This window comes from Rhipicephalus sanguineus, chromosome 1, assembly GCF_013339695.2.
Source record: "Rhipicephalus sanguineus isolate Rsan-2018 chromosome 1, BIME_Rsan_1.4, whole genome shotgun sequence".
NCBI lineage: Eukaryota > Metazoa > Arthropoda > Arachnida > Ixodida > Ixodidae > Rhipicephalus > Rhipicephalus sanguineus.
In genome coordinates this window covers 195222574-195239952 of record NC_051176.1, presented here as the reverse complement: position 1 = coordinate 195239952, position 17379 = coordinate 195222574, and the positions used below count along the sequence as shown (strand labels likewise).

At 46.1% G+C, this 17379-nt stretch overlaps 1 protein-coding gene across 1 annotated transcript in view; it reads left to right on the top strand.

The window, feature by feature from the left end:
• LOC119404958 (voltage-dependent calcium channel type A subunit alpha-1) overlaps positions 1–17379 on the top strand; it is a 561845-nt gene that overhangs the window by 472969 nt on the left and 71497 nt on the right. The window contains exons 9-22 of the mRNA XM_049418585.1: positions 411–637; positions 1076–1179; positions 2708–2823; positions 3278–3337; positions 5405–5497; positions 9294–9323; positions 9508–9592; positions 9854–9981; positions 10089–10201; positions 11044–11153; positions 12698–12829; positions 13823–13895; positions 15400–15517; positions 16624–16724. Coding sequence (XP_049274542.1) covers positions 411–637; positions 1076–1179; positions 2708–2823; positions 3278–3337; positions 5405–5497; positions 9294–9323; positions 9508–9592; positions 9854–9981; positions 10089–10201; positions 11044–11153; positions 12698–12829; positions 13823–13895; positions 15400–15517; positions 16624–16724 — 1490 coding nt within the window. The remainder of the gene's footprint in view (positions 1–410; positions 638–1075; positions 1180–2707; positions 2824–3277; positions 3338–5404; positions 5498–9293; positions 9324–9507; positions 9593–9853; positions 9982–10088; positions 10202–11043; positions 11154–12697; positions 12830–13822; positions 13896–15399; positions 15518–16623; positions 16725–17379) is intronic.

The window sequence follows — 17379 nt, the reverse complement described above, 5'->3', positions numbered from 1 at the left end:
CTGCTGTATTATGCCATCTTAGACAACATTGTTGTATGCGGCAAAACGCTTCACATTTACATTGTTGACTTCATTGTGCAACGTTTGCCTCGTTATTTAATTTGTATTTTCCAAAATGCTTCGAGAGAAATGGGCCACTTATGCGCTGTCAAAGGAGCGATCGTTAGAGTTGAGGTCCTCCGAGTGAACTCCGTCCAGCCCTTCTCGCCTATTGCCCTTCAAGTGCCGAACTCACTAAAGTTTTCGTTTCGGGAGAATTTTTCTTTTTTTACTGGTCGATGGGCTTTCGCTAATATGCTCCCATTCGCTATTGGGAAATATTTGCTCGTATAACCTTTTAGCCGAAGAACTTGTTGTAATTATGAGCCATGTTGTTATCGCATGCTGAAACACTCCGTCGTCTCACGCAGACGAGATCGTTCCGGAGGGCGAGCAGGAGACGCCTTGCTACCAGGATTCTCCGTTAAACTCGTCACATCCTTCCGGGGCGTACATTTGCGACCACAACGTCTCCATGTGCAAGGAGGGCTGGATCGGCCCTAACTACGGCATCACTAGCTTCGACAACATCTTTTTCGCCATGTTAACTGTTTTTCAATGCATCACCATGGAGGGTTGGACGGCCATTTTGTACTGGGTAAGTGGCCCACCTACTTAGTGAAACTGCGGTTCGCGATAGTTGCTGAAGAAAAACAAAGAAAACGGGAGCTTGGAGAATACACAACTTCGCAGCGCTGCTGCTCTTCTGGGCTGGAAGCGTCGCCCATCTCCTTCTCTTCTGCTGCACTTGTTTCCTAGCCGCATAAGTGACGCGTGACTGCCATTGAAATGACATTGTTACGGCACCTAATGGCGGCAGTATGGCCTTTGCCTTTCGTTGTTGCACCATGCAGAGACCGCGCGCGGACCAATTGTACAAAGGCAGCTTAAACCCAGGATCGAGTTTCTTCTATTTTTATCCAATCTTCGAATGTAATGTGTACTGCAAAATAGCCATGACGCTGCATTCTAGTCACCCCATGCGATCTTACCGTTAACCCTTTTCCTCTAACTACGCAACTGTTTCTCTTTGCAGACAAATGATGCCTTGGGTAACTCATTTAACTGGGTGTATTTCGTACCTCTCATCATCCTGGGATCCTTTTTCATGCTCAACTTAGTTCTCGGTGTTCTTAGTGGGTGAGTTCAATTGGCGTTGCACTCGTGCACGCGCCTGCTCTTTTTTGCCGCGCGCGCTCTCTCGTCACACTTATGAAGCCGCTGTGAAACTAACTCTGCTCCAGCCCTGATCCAGCGGTGCTATACCTCTAACCTCGGTCTTCGCACTTCTAAATTCCCAAGAACCCGTATAGCAATTGCATGAAGAGAAATGCACCAGGAAATACTGCCTCAGCAGTGAACAGTTAAACAAACTCAACTGCATGCTTCGATTTGGCGATGCGAATGTGTTTCTTTTTTTAAAACTCGATTGCACACCACGCTTGCGTGAAAACTGTCCTCATGGTTTCTCTATGCATGCACGCTGTGTTCGCGTTGTATATTTCGAGTCCGTTTGATATCAGGCCTGTCTAACAAGCTATCAAGCTGTTTATAACGCTATTAAGCGCGCGCGTCCAGTTCGCGTTTCTTGCATTTCGATGGAGGCGAAATGCTAGAGGCCCGTGTGCTTAGATTTAGGCGCACGTTAAAGGACCCCAGGTGGGGTTCTTAAACGAAATTTCTGGAGCCCTCCACTACGGCGTCTCTCATAACCCTATCGTGGTTTTTGGACGTAAAACCCCAATAATTATTTCTATATTTGTTCGCGCTTCTTTGTACGAGGGGCCCGTAAACGCCTCTCACCTCTTCCCAGATAGCCCCGCTCACCACTTAGGTCACAGGTCAGTCTTCCATAAAGATACAGGCTTCAATAATTTCGCTTATGATACGCCGACACATACTCAAACGGCCAAACTGCCAAACTTACCTATCCTTTATTTATTTACATGTACATTCTGCCGTCTGAACGACGCTATTGCAGGAGTGAGAAGCAATACAACGATGCAAAGAAAACAAACATGCAAACATTTATGAACAGGCTTGCAAGAATTAATTCAGTGGTAATGAACAGATGTTACCGAGTAATGAGTTCTAATGATAACGAGAACAAACTCTATGTAAAGGTGAGGACAAAAAAAAAATATTGAAATGTTATGGCATGATGGCTTCTTGTAGATTAAGGTTTGGAAATTGTCCGATGCTTGTCAAGCAAAGAGAGGCAAGTTTAATTGATTCAAGCATATATTAATTTTAGGCGTTCAAAACGACGATGCGCGACTAGAGTAGTGAGAGAAAGCCGGCGAACGGAATGAGGTATATGGTGTAGATGCTATGCAGCAGAGTCACCGTACACTGCGAGACACGGCACAGTCTACAACGCTGCTGCCCCTGAAACTTTTGCAGTCAACCTATACAAACAGGAGCTGGCGGAACGTGCGTAATCGTGCTTCAGTATTTTGACGCCGTGGGACAAGAAATATTGCATAAGCATAAGCTGCTTTCATGAATTACATCAATGCACTGGTAACTTTAGTATACATACAGCAATATGCGATGGCCACTTCTTGCAATACCTCAGGACGCGCTGAAGTTGTTCCTCAACCGGCAAACGGGAAAGTATATTTCGTATTCCCGTGCTTTGACATCAATTTTGTTTCTGTATTTTCAGAGAGTTTGCAAAAGAGAGAGAAAGGGTAGAGAACCGGCAAGCCTTTCTCAAGATTCGGAGGCAGCAGCAGCTAGAGAGGGAGTTGGACGGCTACGTCGAGTGGATATGCAAAGCGGGTGAGTTTGGAGTGAACGTCGCTTCTCCATCGCCTATTTCGCTGCACTGCTCGTCGCCCGTGCCTTATCTATCGTACACATAGGCGTGCGCACAAGGGGGGGGGAGTCAACTAAGAGGGGGGTCGCAAGATCTGCCCCATACATTCACTCACAGGCCTGCGCAGGGTTCCCCTTTCTTAAGGGGGGGGGGGGGCGAAGGTTCGTCGCAGCGCCCCCCTCCCAATTATGTCAATGTATGGCGCTGACATTGCCCCCCCCCCTTCTCCCTATTATGTCAATGGGGCGCTGCGATGAACCTTCGCTCCCCCTGATGGGGAACCCTGCGCACGCCTATGATCGTACACACTTCGAAACATGCCGCGTTAATTAAGGCGCCCAGCAAGGTGAAATAGTGGAACCAGCATCCGACAGCGCACGTGACAACTATTAATATCATCCCTTATTTCTCACGCAGAGGAGGTAATCCTGGCGGAGGAGAGAACGACTGAAGAGGAGAAAATGCACATAATGGAAGGTGAGTTCGATCCTTTTCTTTTTTCTTTTTTTTATCTAAGGCCGGTGAAAGGACACGTGTGCCTTCCAACGCAAGGCAGCATAATTTTGCTGATGGTGAAGCGAAAGGTCACATACAAATCATCGCCTTAATCAGACGCACCGCAAATCGCCCTATCCCTCGTGACTTCACGTGATGGTGTTCAGTGCTTTGTGATATGCATAGTCGCGCGAAAATTCGGAGCGCTGTAGCAAATAATTAAGTATTGTTCGTATTTTTATTTATTAACAGATACTTCTGGCAGGATTTTTATGGTGTTTTCGTCTGTTTCTCGTGTTTTCATACCCATTTATTTCACGACAGTTATGTTTAAAAGTGCGAGAAAGTGCCCAGTGAATGTTGTGTGATCACCTTGATGAACTCTTCTGTGAAGCGTGGGCCTTTCGGGTTTGTCAATTGTATTGCAGTAATGTGATTAGGTATGTGAACGACCTTTCATGTGTCAATTTTGTACTGTTTTGTGATTGTTGACAATTTCACGATGAAAACTGTTATGTAAGAGAAAAGGAGTCGCCGAAGCCACACATAGGCATCAACCTCTCCTTAATCATATTTGTTTAAAAAAGAATCAAATAATTGCCGCAGTGTTTACTACGAGATATATTTTGTGCTTAAGGTAAAATATGTCGCACCGTGGGTCGCGTATTTTCGTTCGAGTTGGCGTGCCCACAAAGAAAGCTTCAGCAGAAAATGCTGCCCGGCTTATTTTGTGCGTTGTTTTTCTTTTTCAATCCTTTGTAATCGTAGTGATACAAAGGGCGGCTAAACAGCGCCAGTAATGAGTGTAATGAGTATGAATGTACACGAAATTATTTTCTGGGCACGTTATAGGGAAGCTCTTCGGAAAAACAAACATTCCAGCCCCGGTGTTTAGCCTCAACATTGCGCTGTGTTTATCGCTTGTCATCCCTTACCAAAAAAAAATAAAAAATAAAAGGAGCTGTGTCTAAAACATGCGTACCAAAGAGATGAACTGCATTCCTTCTGAGCTTTTATACTTCCTTTAATGTTTTCACGAAGCGCATGTTCCTAGCCATGCAGAATATCGACAGACACTCAAGCTCAATTCTTCACCGAAACGTGCCCTTATATCAGTTCACGTGTTCTCATAGTAGCCTTGCCATTTCAATATGGACGCCTGGACTGCGAATGCGCTAACATGCTAACGCTATTACCTAGTTCAATGTCTAGACGAGCTTCTATTCCCTTGCCTCCCTTGGAAGGTTGAAACAAGTTCAGTTCTACCTCATAATATCCTCTTTTTAATCCGCTGGGTTTGACATTCTTTTTTCCAGTCCTACTATTTCAGCTGCATGCTTTACCAGTTGTTAGAAAAGTATGTTGCCCGGAAGCAAGCTTGAACGCAAATACGTGATAACACATGCAGCGGCATCGCAGTGGGTTGCTGTGCGCGCCTTATTGTCTTCCATGCGCAGGTAATAGCTATTAAGAAGTAATAATTTGTTTCGAATAGGTCGAACGTGCTAGCGTGTTTGAGGTGTGCCGCTATAAGAGTTTCCACACTGAGTCTAGCTCTTCCGGTTTTATTTTATGTTTCATTTCCGTTTTTGTGCATGTCTATCAAAGTACAAACCTGAACGCTCAGCAGAACACCGGGCAAAAGTAGTAACTGCTGTGCTTGTTGAAGTATGAATCTGTTGCCTATCAGCATAGACGACACGTAAATAGCCGACAAAATGATTTACCGAAAACTACCGTACAAAGACAACACTTCATTATCTATTGGCTTCACACGGTTGCGAGTGGCAAGAATCGGCTCCCTCTTTTACCCTTATTTTTGATCATTTAACGAGAACTGTGTCATTCGGACAGGTGCGACAGTAAGATGGCGTTCGTGCAGCTCTCAGCGCTCTTCAAGCGGAAACCCCTTTAACGTCCATAATTATCGGTCCTTTTACCGAGCTCACCTTAGCAATTGCTCGTGGGGTAGGAATCAGGAAAGTGAGCCGCACATGACGCGCGCAGTGTACGACTTCCTGACGCCTTACACTGGTCGTACCTTTGCAGCTCGCAGGCGAGCGGCCAATAAGCGTAAGAAACTAAAGAGTATGCACAACAAGAGCACGGACGAGGAGGAGGAAGAAGATGTGGAGGATGAAGGTGAGCTGCGGCCGCCGCCGTCGTCGGCACCTTCCTCGCGGCCGCAGCGCCCCGCCCTCAGTTGGCCGCCGCTGTTGTTCTTGGATGCAGCCTTGCTTACGCCTTTCTTCGCTCTGCTTTCTCTCTCTCTCTATCTATCTCTCTATTTCTCTTTCTCTCTGTCTCTCTATTATTTTCGTTTCTTTGTGCTCACTGTATGATATGTATATGCCGCGAGCTGCAGCATTTCGCCGCCCTCTTAAGTTCAGAACAAGCTGTTCGCGCCTCAGCAATGTGGAATTATCGGCATATGTGTGTGCACGAACAATGCAGTCTACTATCAGAGCCGATATTGCCTAAGTATGACCTGTAATAAATTCGTCTCAATGTCTGCTCGTATTCTGTGCCTGCTAGTGTCATTTTAGAGAGACAGGTTGCAACGCCACAGTGCGATAGCGTGCTTACGTCGGTTGGTATGCAGGTTGGAAACGTAATAAAGAAAAGAGGGTAATGGGACGCAAAGATGGACGCACGTGTGTTGGTAGCAAGCAGCGTTATTTCTCCTGCTGCTTGCCTTGCTTCCAGACATTGGTTTGATTGACATTTGATGAACTTCCTATGCTGTCGAAGCCATAGGAGGCGGGAGGGAACAATTTCGGGTCGAGGTCGCCACGCACCTCGCCGGCAGCAACACTGTAATCGCAGCTGAATGCCAGTGCCTGCGTACATCTCTGCGTCTCGTCATCACGTGTTTATTTGCATTTGGTCTTCGTGCTATTGAGAGATTGATCATCTTTATTCACATTGTTGTTGTTTTTCTGCGGATAAATTTATGCACAAGGTTTACCTGTTTGTTTACCTCGCTTTAAACTTTAGGTGTACCTATACTCTAAATATTCTAGATCTTAGCATCGCATTAAAAAAACGGAAAAAGAACGCATGCATGGAATAGGCCGAAACTCCTTGTTTTTCAGTGACGTCCGGTCGTTTTCGCGGGTTTGTGCGCGTATCGCCCATTGTATAAGTACACTGCGAGCGTCTTTCAAGCCCCTCTGGAAATTAACACGTGTCTACTTTTCAAAGCAGCACTAACGAGCTCAGATTCGTTCTACCGGCGCGATTGTGAGCATTCAACGACCAAGTCCCAGCCTCTCGGCTCAGTGCGAACCGTGTCAATTAAGCGGGACGCGCGCCTTACATGTCGTATTTCCCGGTGTACTACAAAGCATGCCAGCAAGCCTGCTTGCTCCACGCAAAACGGGCCAACATGAACGGCATCACACGCTGCATCGTGCCTCTCATTTTCCGCCACTCTAAGATACGTGTTTTCGACGAAGTGGAATTCTTGCATAGACATGGTTACATCTGCGGTCTTTGCAGTGACATGCGAGAAGCTCGACGCTTCTTCCCCAAAGCTGAGAATGAAATTACATGGGGCTAACGAGAGCGCACTTATTCTTGCCGGTCAATTTACCGCTTTACGCATTTCACGGGCACTTTCATGCGTTCTTGTAAGAATAATAACAATAATGATAATCGTGATCATCGTTTTCTAAAGAGGGAGATGCACTGAGGGCAGTGAAGTTTAAGGAAATCGCTAACAGAAATGCGCTTTCGAAGACGTGGCCGAATGGAATGGCCGAACCGTGCTTTCCCTCGCAGCTGTCTTGTCATGCATGTAAACAAGTACGAATAACAGCAAATACAAAGGCTAATTAACGCAGTTTCCTTTCGTGGGTGTTTATAATAATAATAATTGTTGGGGTTTAACGTTCCAAAACCACGATGTGATTATGAGGGACGCCGTAGTTGAGGGCTCCGACCTTTCGTGAGTGCTCCCTGCAATTATATAACCGTTTGCTATTGCTAGCAATGTGTGCGGCATCAGGACTGGATGAAGTTTGTTTGAAACTTTGAATGAAATTTTTAAATAGTGCATAAGCTTCCCGTTTTTCTTTTTTCTTTTTGTTTACTTGTGAATATAGATCGCCGCCTTTACAGTTCCATCATCGGGAAGTCCATGTCGATGCCTGGCTACATTAGACACGAAAAGGCGTTATCAGCTATTCAGGGAAGTCATCCTCACACGAAGCTTGCGCTTCGACACGTGATGCCGTTCATGTTAAGGCCTTCCTGCGCTGACTATTTCACCTATGTTCAGAGCAATGCATGAAGAGCGCACATCGCCATTTCGCATCATTTGTAACAATGTCTGTTCTCGCAGATCGCGCATGGCCGATTTCGCTGTTATTTTTTTTTTCTATAAGTTTCGCTCGCACAGTGGCTGGGTTTGTGTGCTGTTTCAGTTCTCGCAGGACTTTTATTGCGCAACTGCACAGGGTGTCTTACATGACCTGATCGAGGCATCAATAATGGTAGGAGATTTTTTTTGTGTTATTGCTTCCGAAGTAGGACAAATCGCAATAAACGGAGATCACTTTGCACGTGGCGCAGGACATGGATCGTTGGCGATCCCCTTTTGGTGCACGTAGCGAAATCGTGGTGCGCGTCAAAATTTCGCGAATTGTGAAGGACAAACTCGGACGAACTCGGACTTAAGGACGAACTCGGAAACGCTACAGATAACTGCGATATCCTAACAGATGTGTCCCTGGGTGACAAAAAGAAATCAGCGTTGCGCTCTCCAGATGACTTTTATGTCAGATATTTTAATTTGTTCCTTGTAATGAAACTCCAGTAAATGTGAGCGGAGACAGATTTCAGACGGGCCGGAAAGTCGCCACGGTCGACTGATGGTAGTAGTGCACCAGATGACATGAGCGGCTACCTGTGAGGAATGTGCTATTCAAACCCTCCTTGCTATGTAGACCGTTGAGTACCAACATGTGTTATTCGTCGATCAATTATACATGTAACAAAAAGAAAATGGACTATAGTCATAAAAATTGCACTCCTGTGTAAGAACGTACCACTGTTGGTTTATTCCGGCGTGTTATGTTATGATGTCACGGTATACATGATTTATTCAAACCTTCCTTAATAGAAAATTACGTGTTACATAAGTCGTAAAGGAAAACCTCTATTTCAAGAAATCTACATCTAAAAATCTAGTACGGATACTATTCTGCGCGTGCACCAGCAAAGCAGTTGATGTCCATAAGCGCCTAAAAAACACCCACATATATCCAACAGACCGTACAGAACTCGCGAGATATGTCATTTTAATATTACCTTGTTAAAATGTTTATACCAAGTGGCCTTATCGATGACAAAGTTAATGTATCGATAGCTTTCTTTTGGTCAAGAATGCTTCTAATCAGGCTTGTCTTCCTTCCTTTTATGAGGCCTCGATATTTATGTACATGGACACCCTGTGCACAAAGAACAGGCGATCGTGTTGTTTGTTCATTGTAATGTCGCGATATCGACGCACTGCCTATAGGGGCGGTTGTTTATTTTCTTCGGGAAGCGATTTGTGCGAGCACGCGCTAATTCTTTCGAAGGACGTACAGGCCGTCGTGTGATAATACTCCGCGGTGTTTGTGTCACGTGTCCACTGAGCACCCTGCCGCACTCTCTTGCTTTTCCTGGCCCTGTGTGACTGGCCCCCACTGTTCCGCCCGCAGCTGCCTGCCACCAGTGGCCGACTGTGCGCCCCGATAGCGGGAAAGGGCTCCGGGAGCCCCCCTCCCGGGTGCCCCCTCGCGGGGCTCACAGGCGGCCCTCTGTCGGCGGGCCCCGGCGTCGAGGAGCGACTAACACATTTTCCTCTCTCTCTCGCATGTGCCCCCCTTCACACGCACTCCCACACATGTGCCGGGTGCGCTGGTTCGAACGGTGTGTGTCTCGCCCTCAGAGACCCCCGCTGGGAAGGTTAAATTAAAAGGTACAGGGACTCCCCCCACCTAGAAGCAGTGTCCTGCCCGCAACGTAGTCCAGGTCCAAGCGCCGCCCGCGCAGCGCGCGTGTTGCCTGCAATAGAGCGCGCTAGACGGGGACCTCGTAGTCCGAGCATCGTGACTCCTCCCGCTGTACCTGGGACACCGCTCACGACGTTGCCTTTCTTGCAGGCTTTGCGAGGGCTTCCTACCTCAAAACGAAGATTAAGAACAAGGGAGCCTGTAAAGCTTTCTGGAAGGCCGAGAAGCAATTCAGGTGCGTCTCTCGAGCCCTGCTTTTCGAGGTGGTGAGGAGCGCATGCTGAATCGCCATTGCACCGAGTGGTGCCACTTATAGGACACAAGCAGTGTTCAGACAGACATTAAATCGTTTCCAGACATCACTGTCTGTATGCAAGTCGCGAGATTCAAAGTACATCTCGCAATCCTTTCCTGACTCTCTCTGTATTCGCTGCATCGCATAGAATTATTCCTCACCTGTGCCGCAAAAAATATATGCCTATGATTTTTCTTTCAGGTTCTTCATTCGTCAAGTCGTCAAGACGCAAACTTTCTATTGGGTTGTGATTGTACTTGTGTTCTTAAACACTGTGTGCGTTGCAGTGGAGCACCATGATCAAGATCAATATCTTACAGACTTTTTATGTGAGTAGACGCGCGTCTCCCCCCCCCCCTTCCTCTCTCTCTCTCTCTCGCTGTCTTGTAAATATCAGCGTCGCTTTAACGGTACCCCCGCTTCGTTTTTCTTGCAGATTATGCAGAATTTGCATTTTTGGGGCTATTCATCTTCGAGATGTTAATCAAGGTGTATGCTCTTGGACCACGCATTTATTTTGAATCGTCTTTCAACAGATTCGACTGTGTAGTAAGTAATAGTATCATTATTATTATATATATGTGGCCTGACTTTATCAATATCCTTTTTCTTCAGAACGTATTCCCTTGTCGTCGTCATCACCTGGTCCCACTAAGAGGCCGATCCCAGTAGGGTGGCTGCCGGTGACGGTGCAGGCACTTCGTGCGAGCAATTGACAAAGCGTAAACATGGTGGGAAACGAAAGGAATCGCTAAAAAATGTGACTTCGTCAACTACATATAACGGCCAGAATTTCGAAGAATTCCCTCGAGTGATCGGCCGACTTCCCCAAACTTAAGCTGAGCACCACGACTGGCCGCCGTTCGTTCTTATGAAGCGCTGTACTGAACGGAAGGATTCACTAATCCTGGCTAAGGCACCCTCTGCGTATATAATACGCACTAAATGCAGTGATTTTTGTATTTACGAATCCTTCGTTGCGCAACAGCTGTTCGTGAGTACGGGCGACGGTCTGTCAAGGCTCTGTCGAGAGTAATGATAGCGATGGCGCTGGCCGGCGACAGTGTATCAGGCGCCAACGATGGTATTGTAGAATGAGAGGGCCAACACATCCTCTGTCCTAATACATTTCGCGCAACGTCGTGCATGTGCTCTTCTGTGCGGTTTACGTTGCTTATCTCTTATATAAAAGAATCTGCAAAGGAATGACTGCGTAATTTTAAACAACCCGGTATATTGTGGTTTTGTTGCCACTCTTTAAGAAGAGCTACAAAGATAAGACCTTATCTTTTGTATCGCGACCCAGGCAGCACCTGTGCTGCCTGGGTCGCGGCACTTCACAGCGTGAAACGGCGCTGTAATACGTGGCTTCGCTTTTCTTTCTTGTCCAGGTTATAGCGGGTAGCATATTTGAAGTGGTCTGGTCCAGCCTCAAGGAAGGCTCGTTCGGACTGTCTGTTCTTCGGGCCCTTCGGCTGCTGCGTATATTCAAGTTTACCAAGTGAGTGGCGAAAGCGAAACCAAGCTAATAACGTTGCGCAAAATGTCAGCCCCGCGTGATGCTTCGGGCCTCTCCCTCTTCAATTAAATGAGGCATTTCTCACCTTTACCCGTTCTTTTTTCTGTGCCTTCTATGATGTTGTTCTGATTGCGATTTCTTCTGGAGCCATTGACAGACGCGCTGCGAAATTTTCACACCTTTATCTGCCTTCGACATCTGACGGGAAAGGTTACAAACGGCCAGAGCTAATTACCGGTGCTTTCATTGACAAAATCAATTTTCTTTCATTAATCAAATTATTCAGAAAGATAAACCGGTTGGACAGGTTAAACAACGTCGGACACACTTCAATTACGTGTGTGACACCTTTAGAAGAGTTTGGCACACTGTATAGACAAGTTAAATTCCACACTCAGCAGCTGCATTCCGACCTTGCGGAAGGTGGTGATCATTATATTATTCGCATGGTTATCAGATCGGTCAACATACCATATCAGCGTTGTTGATAAATGACAACATCGCAGAGCTGTGGAATCGCTTCACCTCTTCTTTCAGGACGATAGCGTTTGCAACAAATATTGATTCTACTGCACTGTGTGTGTGTGTATGTGTGTTTCTCGTTTCGGCATCTGAAAATTGCCTACGCCAGAGATTCGGGAACTTTGTTGCAACCGCAACTTGTCAAGAGAGACTTTGTCTTAGTGGCCGTTATATGCTCTAGTGCTTTATTTAAGTGTCATCTAACTGAGACATTGTCTTTGTTCTTTTTTTTTCTTTAAGATTAACCGAGAGGTTAGTTGTCACTAGCATACGGCGACAGCTTCTTCATTTATTTGTGTCTAAAAATTCTGCATACGCCATTGAGAACGCTTTTTCACCATCCGCGCTGAATGAAAAAGGTATCGCAGATATAGTGGACCGATTATAATAATAATAATAATAATAATAATAATAATAATAATAATAATAATAATAATAATAATAATAATAATAATAATAATAATGCGCATGCCCACAGAAAGCCATAGCCACTAAGCTCCCGCAGCGGAGTAGCAACCTCAGCATCTTTTTTAGCAGCATACATCGAATACGATGAGTAGGCAATATTTTATATACACGAGTCATGATTCTGTCGCTCTTAAGACAGCTCCTCGGGAATTCTGATTACATATGAGTGGGCAAAGTGCTATTTCGTTTTACAGTGTAAGCGCATGCTTTGGGCAGTGCGGTTGCACTCCGTAAGAAGGCCGTCAAGATTTTTGCAGCTGGTTCGGAAACATGGTATTCGGTCATTCCCACGTCAATAACTGCGCACGCATTTCGGTTAACCGAATGAGGATATCGCCATGACGCGAACCCATTAGGCAATTCCACGCGATCTGAGGATGAAGTATACATGACCGGAGAGCATCCAAAGTTGTCAACGCAAAGCGTCCTTGGAAGATTAGGACGACAGCGCCATGCAGAGTCCCTTGTCGCTGCTTGCGGAAGAGCGCTTTTTTTGCGTGCGTGACCGCCCTCGCTTGACGTTTCTCTCTGCGCAGGTACTGGTCTTCGCTACGAAACCTGGTGATATCTTTGCTGAACAGCATGCGCTCCATCATCAGCTTGTTGTTCCTGCTCTTCCTGTTCATCCTCATTTTCGCGCTCCTTGGCATGCAACTCTTCGGCGGCGTGTAAGTGAAAAGCTCGCCGCAGCGGCGCCTCGCGGCTACTGCACGCTTCTCCACCGTACACGTGATTTCGTGGTTTAGCTAGAATAGCGACGAGAACATTACAATGACGAGGACAGATTTGATTTCAGCGATCTACTCAAATGCCACCGTGTTAGATATTTAACGCCGTGCTACATATTTTGTCGAACAAATTGGTATAGTTATATGGCTGCTCTTGTCTCTCTGAGCGAAATATCCATGCACCAAGTATATGTGGCCCCCAAGCACGTAAGCGAAGGAATATAGCATCCTTGTATTACCTTAGCCTTAGGACGTTGGCTCTTTGTGCGTGCCACATAGCGTGTTGTTATGTGGTGAATTAAGAGTAATTAAACAACCCGAAGCTTAAGTTTCTAGATTTTAACTGCATGGATCTGTACTAAAAGATTTAGCATCTGCGATTTTAAAGAAAAGCATTTAATCAGAAGAAAAAGAGAAAGACATTCACTAACTGCTAAAAAAGTAAAAAAAAAAAGCGTAGACCGTGCCAGTGCGTAAATAAAGTAAAACATATTTATGGTTAATGATCCGAACTTAATAACGGACACGAGATATGCAAAAAAGTCCTACCACAAACCGTGTTTCGTAGCTATGTGTAGTTGGGCAGATGCTTGCGCAGCCATGTGCCCAATTATGGACCATCATGGTTACAATTATGGACCATCATGGTTACAACGCCTGAAGGAGACGAAACACAATCTTCATCTCCTTTAGCGCTGTCAGCTTGATTTATCATACATGGAACTAACTCCTCCTGCTTCGGCAGTAGAAACAGCACAGGCAAGCATTATATCATGGCAGTGCAGCTTCTGGTTTCCTTGAAGGAAGCCACTCATTTCTTAAAGTTAGGTATGAGTTCGTAGTGCACGAAAACAGCATTATATGACGGATATAAAAGAGTGACCTTCGAACTAACGGCGTTTTTTTATGTACTTTCTTTTTTCTCTTTCGCAGATTTAACTTTCCCGAGGGCACGCCGGCGGCAAATTTCAACACTTTTCCAATTGCCTTGCTCACAGTGTTTCAGGTACTGTTCCCTTGTCACCGCGCGTGCACTAACGGAGCACCGTTGGTGCAGCGGCTGATGCAGGCACGTGCTGTTACCATATGTGAAGTTCCTTGCACGCCGGATGAGTTTTGTACAAGTTTCTTGACTTGCCACTCGTCCCTTAGCCAGCACAAAAACAACTGTGTTTTTTTCTTCAATTCTTTTAAAGAATAAAGGTATGTATAGGCTTAGGCTATTCAACGAATGGTCAACTTGTCAGCTTGTAATGCTTGTTTTCAGGGCAGTTTGTCGGCAATGTAAGGCTTCGTACACGTAAATGGAACAACAAAAACCTACTGCGACGGGTTGAATCACGGCCAGAGATTGCTGCTGGGAACGATCCCTTAATGTTCATCCGGGTGTAAGCGCTGTAGGTGATGTGGTGTGTATATAAGCAGTCAAGCATCGTCGAATTCGCATAAAGTATCATCACTGAAGTCAAGATTGCGCGCTGAAGCGGCCGGTGCATTAGCTGCCTCATTTCCTGAGATGCCTCTTCAAGCGAGTGAGTGCGGTGTCCCTTTTGGGAAACCCTTGCTATCCAGCTTTTAATACTACGTAGTAGTATTAGCCGTAGTGATAAAAAACTCGCGGGGTCTTTTATGCATTCGCCGAAGACGACTCGAAGGCGAAAGCCACCCGGTGTGGCTAAACTGGAGGAGCGGCCCCCTTTTAAACTCGCTCCTACTGCAAGTTACAGTAGGCGCCCTGCAGTTGCGAAGTGCTGCTATTGCAGTTGCGAAGTACCCAGTAAGTCACAATTCATTATCATTTTGCCAACTGACGGAGTACCCACTAAGTGTCCTTAAGGCAATGTGTGCGACTGCGTAGCTGCACACTGTGTGTTGCTGTGGCTTATGAGGACGATTATTATTATAAATTATGGCTGAGCCCTTTGTAATGGGTGGGCATCTTTGAACCACCCACTCGTTGCGCAATTCACATGGCGTGACGCCTCCTTCAGTTCTTCTCTTCCGCCACACAATATTAAATCTGTTAACGTGACTCCTCGAACGACATGACACCTGTATAGGGTCGTTTACCGAAGAAGGTTCAAGCGTTGGCGTGGCTCTTGTGGTAAGAACGCTCGACGGCCACGCAGAGTGCCTGGGTTCGATTCCGGCTCGGACCCTGGTTTTTAAGACATTGTATGCCACTTTAAGCTTACTGGATGACGGAACTTTCACTCAAGAAAAATACAGGGACCTTGGCCTGGACCGTAATCTGCTCTGCGAGCCATGAAGGCGCTATTGCTCTTCCTTAGGACAACTGCGCTTTGTGATAGTCTGTGACTGCGCCACGAACGCTTTTGTGTGGGGGGATGCATCACCTGTGCCCCATGTCCTTCTTTTTTCCTGCCCGATTGCCCCTCTCCTTGTGTAAGGTAGCAAATTAGGTGCAACATGGATAAGCTCGCTGCATTTACTTCGTATTTCTTTGCTCTATATATGATGCCAGTGTTGCTGTCTCTTTTCTTCTTCAGATATTAACGGGGGAGGATTGGAACGAGGTCATGTATAATGGCATTCAGTCCCAAGATGGAATTCATGGCGGGATGATCTACAGCCTTTACTTCATTATTCTCGTCCTTTTTGGCAACTGTATCCTTTCTCACTTTTGATATGAAAACACTGTCTCGCGCACGCGCTTGGCTCCAACGCGTACAAAGGGTATCACACAGTCGCACATCAACTTAAAGGCTTTAGTACAAATATTGCCACAAATATTTCCGCATTGTAGTCCCCCGCCATAAAATCGAAACATGCTACGCGCGATAATATTAAGGTCATGCAGCAGACAAGCACACTTCCATTTAATCTATTTTACTCTTTAAAAAATAGTTATCACACAGCACTATCAACTTGTTGAAAGGTTACGAAGGGGTTTTTTTTTTATTATTATATGTATATAAGGAGAGGTTGGTGCCAATGCGTGGCGCCGGCTACTCCTCTTCCCTTGCACAATAGTTGCCGTCGCAAAGTAGAGAACAAACACAAAGCCATACAAAGGCGCATAGTACAGCACTAACGCACTCAGTTCCAGTTCTTCATTACAATAAAGTGTCCAGGCAACACAAAAGTTGACGAAACACAAGTATTCACACGATTGAAATGTCTACACAAAACATAACAGTTCGCTAAGATGTTGCCATAGCCGATCATGCCACTTGGGAATTGTCTCTTAAATGCCGCAGTGTAACTGCAACCAGGCCCGTCGCCAGGGGGGGGGGGGGCTAGGGCTCCCCCCCCCCCTCGAAATTTTGGTGAAGCAGGTGTTTTTACCAAAAATAAGTAATGAAAATAGGTGTTTTTCTCAAATAGTCAAGGCTTTCAGCAAGTGCCCCACCCCCTCCCCCCCGAAAAAATTCTTGGCTGCGGGCCTGACTGCAACAATAAGGTTTTCACACGGAATTCTCCACTAAAACGAAAAATACAAGAATATTGTGTCCAAGGATACCGGTTAACGAGCCGAAAGGCATATCAGTTGCCAGTTGCCATACGCCGTGCATATTAACACAGACGTGTTCAGCGCAAGAAAATACGTCATACGTGACACGCTGTTAATACCATCGTTTTTTTTTTACATTTAAATCTTTCTTTTGCTTTACGAAAAGGTGAACCGTGTTCCTGACAGATGCACCGCAATTGTTATTGGAGACTAGCTCTTCAGAAATGTTTCGCGGTGCCACCCTTGACTTGATGAACAGATACCCTGTTAAACGTATTCTTGGCCATCGCTGTGGACAACCTGGCAAATGCCCAGGAATTGACAGCAGCCGAGGAGGAAGACGCAGAGGAGGAGAAGGAGGTGCGTATCGCGCAGCACTGCGAGCCACTTTGCAGTTATCTTGCATGAGTGAGCTCGAGTCTGCGTGCGTATGCCATTGCGTCCGCTCCCTGGGACTGCGCAGGGATAATAGACTGTTACACTTCCCATCCTCCCTATGGCAACCGCTGTTTATAACTTAAGGTTAGTATAGTAATGCTTTATGAGAGTAGAAATATTGTGAAGCAACTACGAGCGTGTGCTGCTGGGGTAAATGTCGGTAAATTGTTTTGAGTCCGTTATGCATCCTGGCCCCGAATAGTCAGAACAGGCGTAAGCGGCCTATAGATAATCCACCCCGACCGCAACGATATTTCGAGTTATGGAGCGATGGTTTCATAACAGCTTGGACGAGACATTAATAATGCATCGGGCACTTGCGTGGCACAGGAATGCCTTGTTTGGTTCGTTCTCACTTGCCCTTGCTTTTTGCGGACATCAATGAAATCGCAGTTGCGTTTGTCTGTACAGCTAACGCCTACTCCCCGCCAACGCGACAAGTATTTCCCTTTTCGCCGCAGTCTTAATCTCGCCGAATTTTCAACAGTACACTGAGCAGTGCTTTAACTGAAGTCGAGCGTTTGACGACGTCTCATCTGGTCGCGATGAAATATTTGTGAAAGCTTCGAAAGACGCC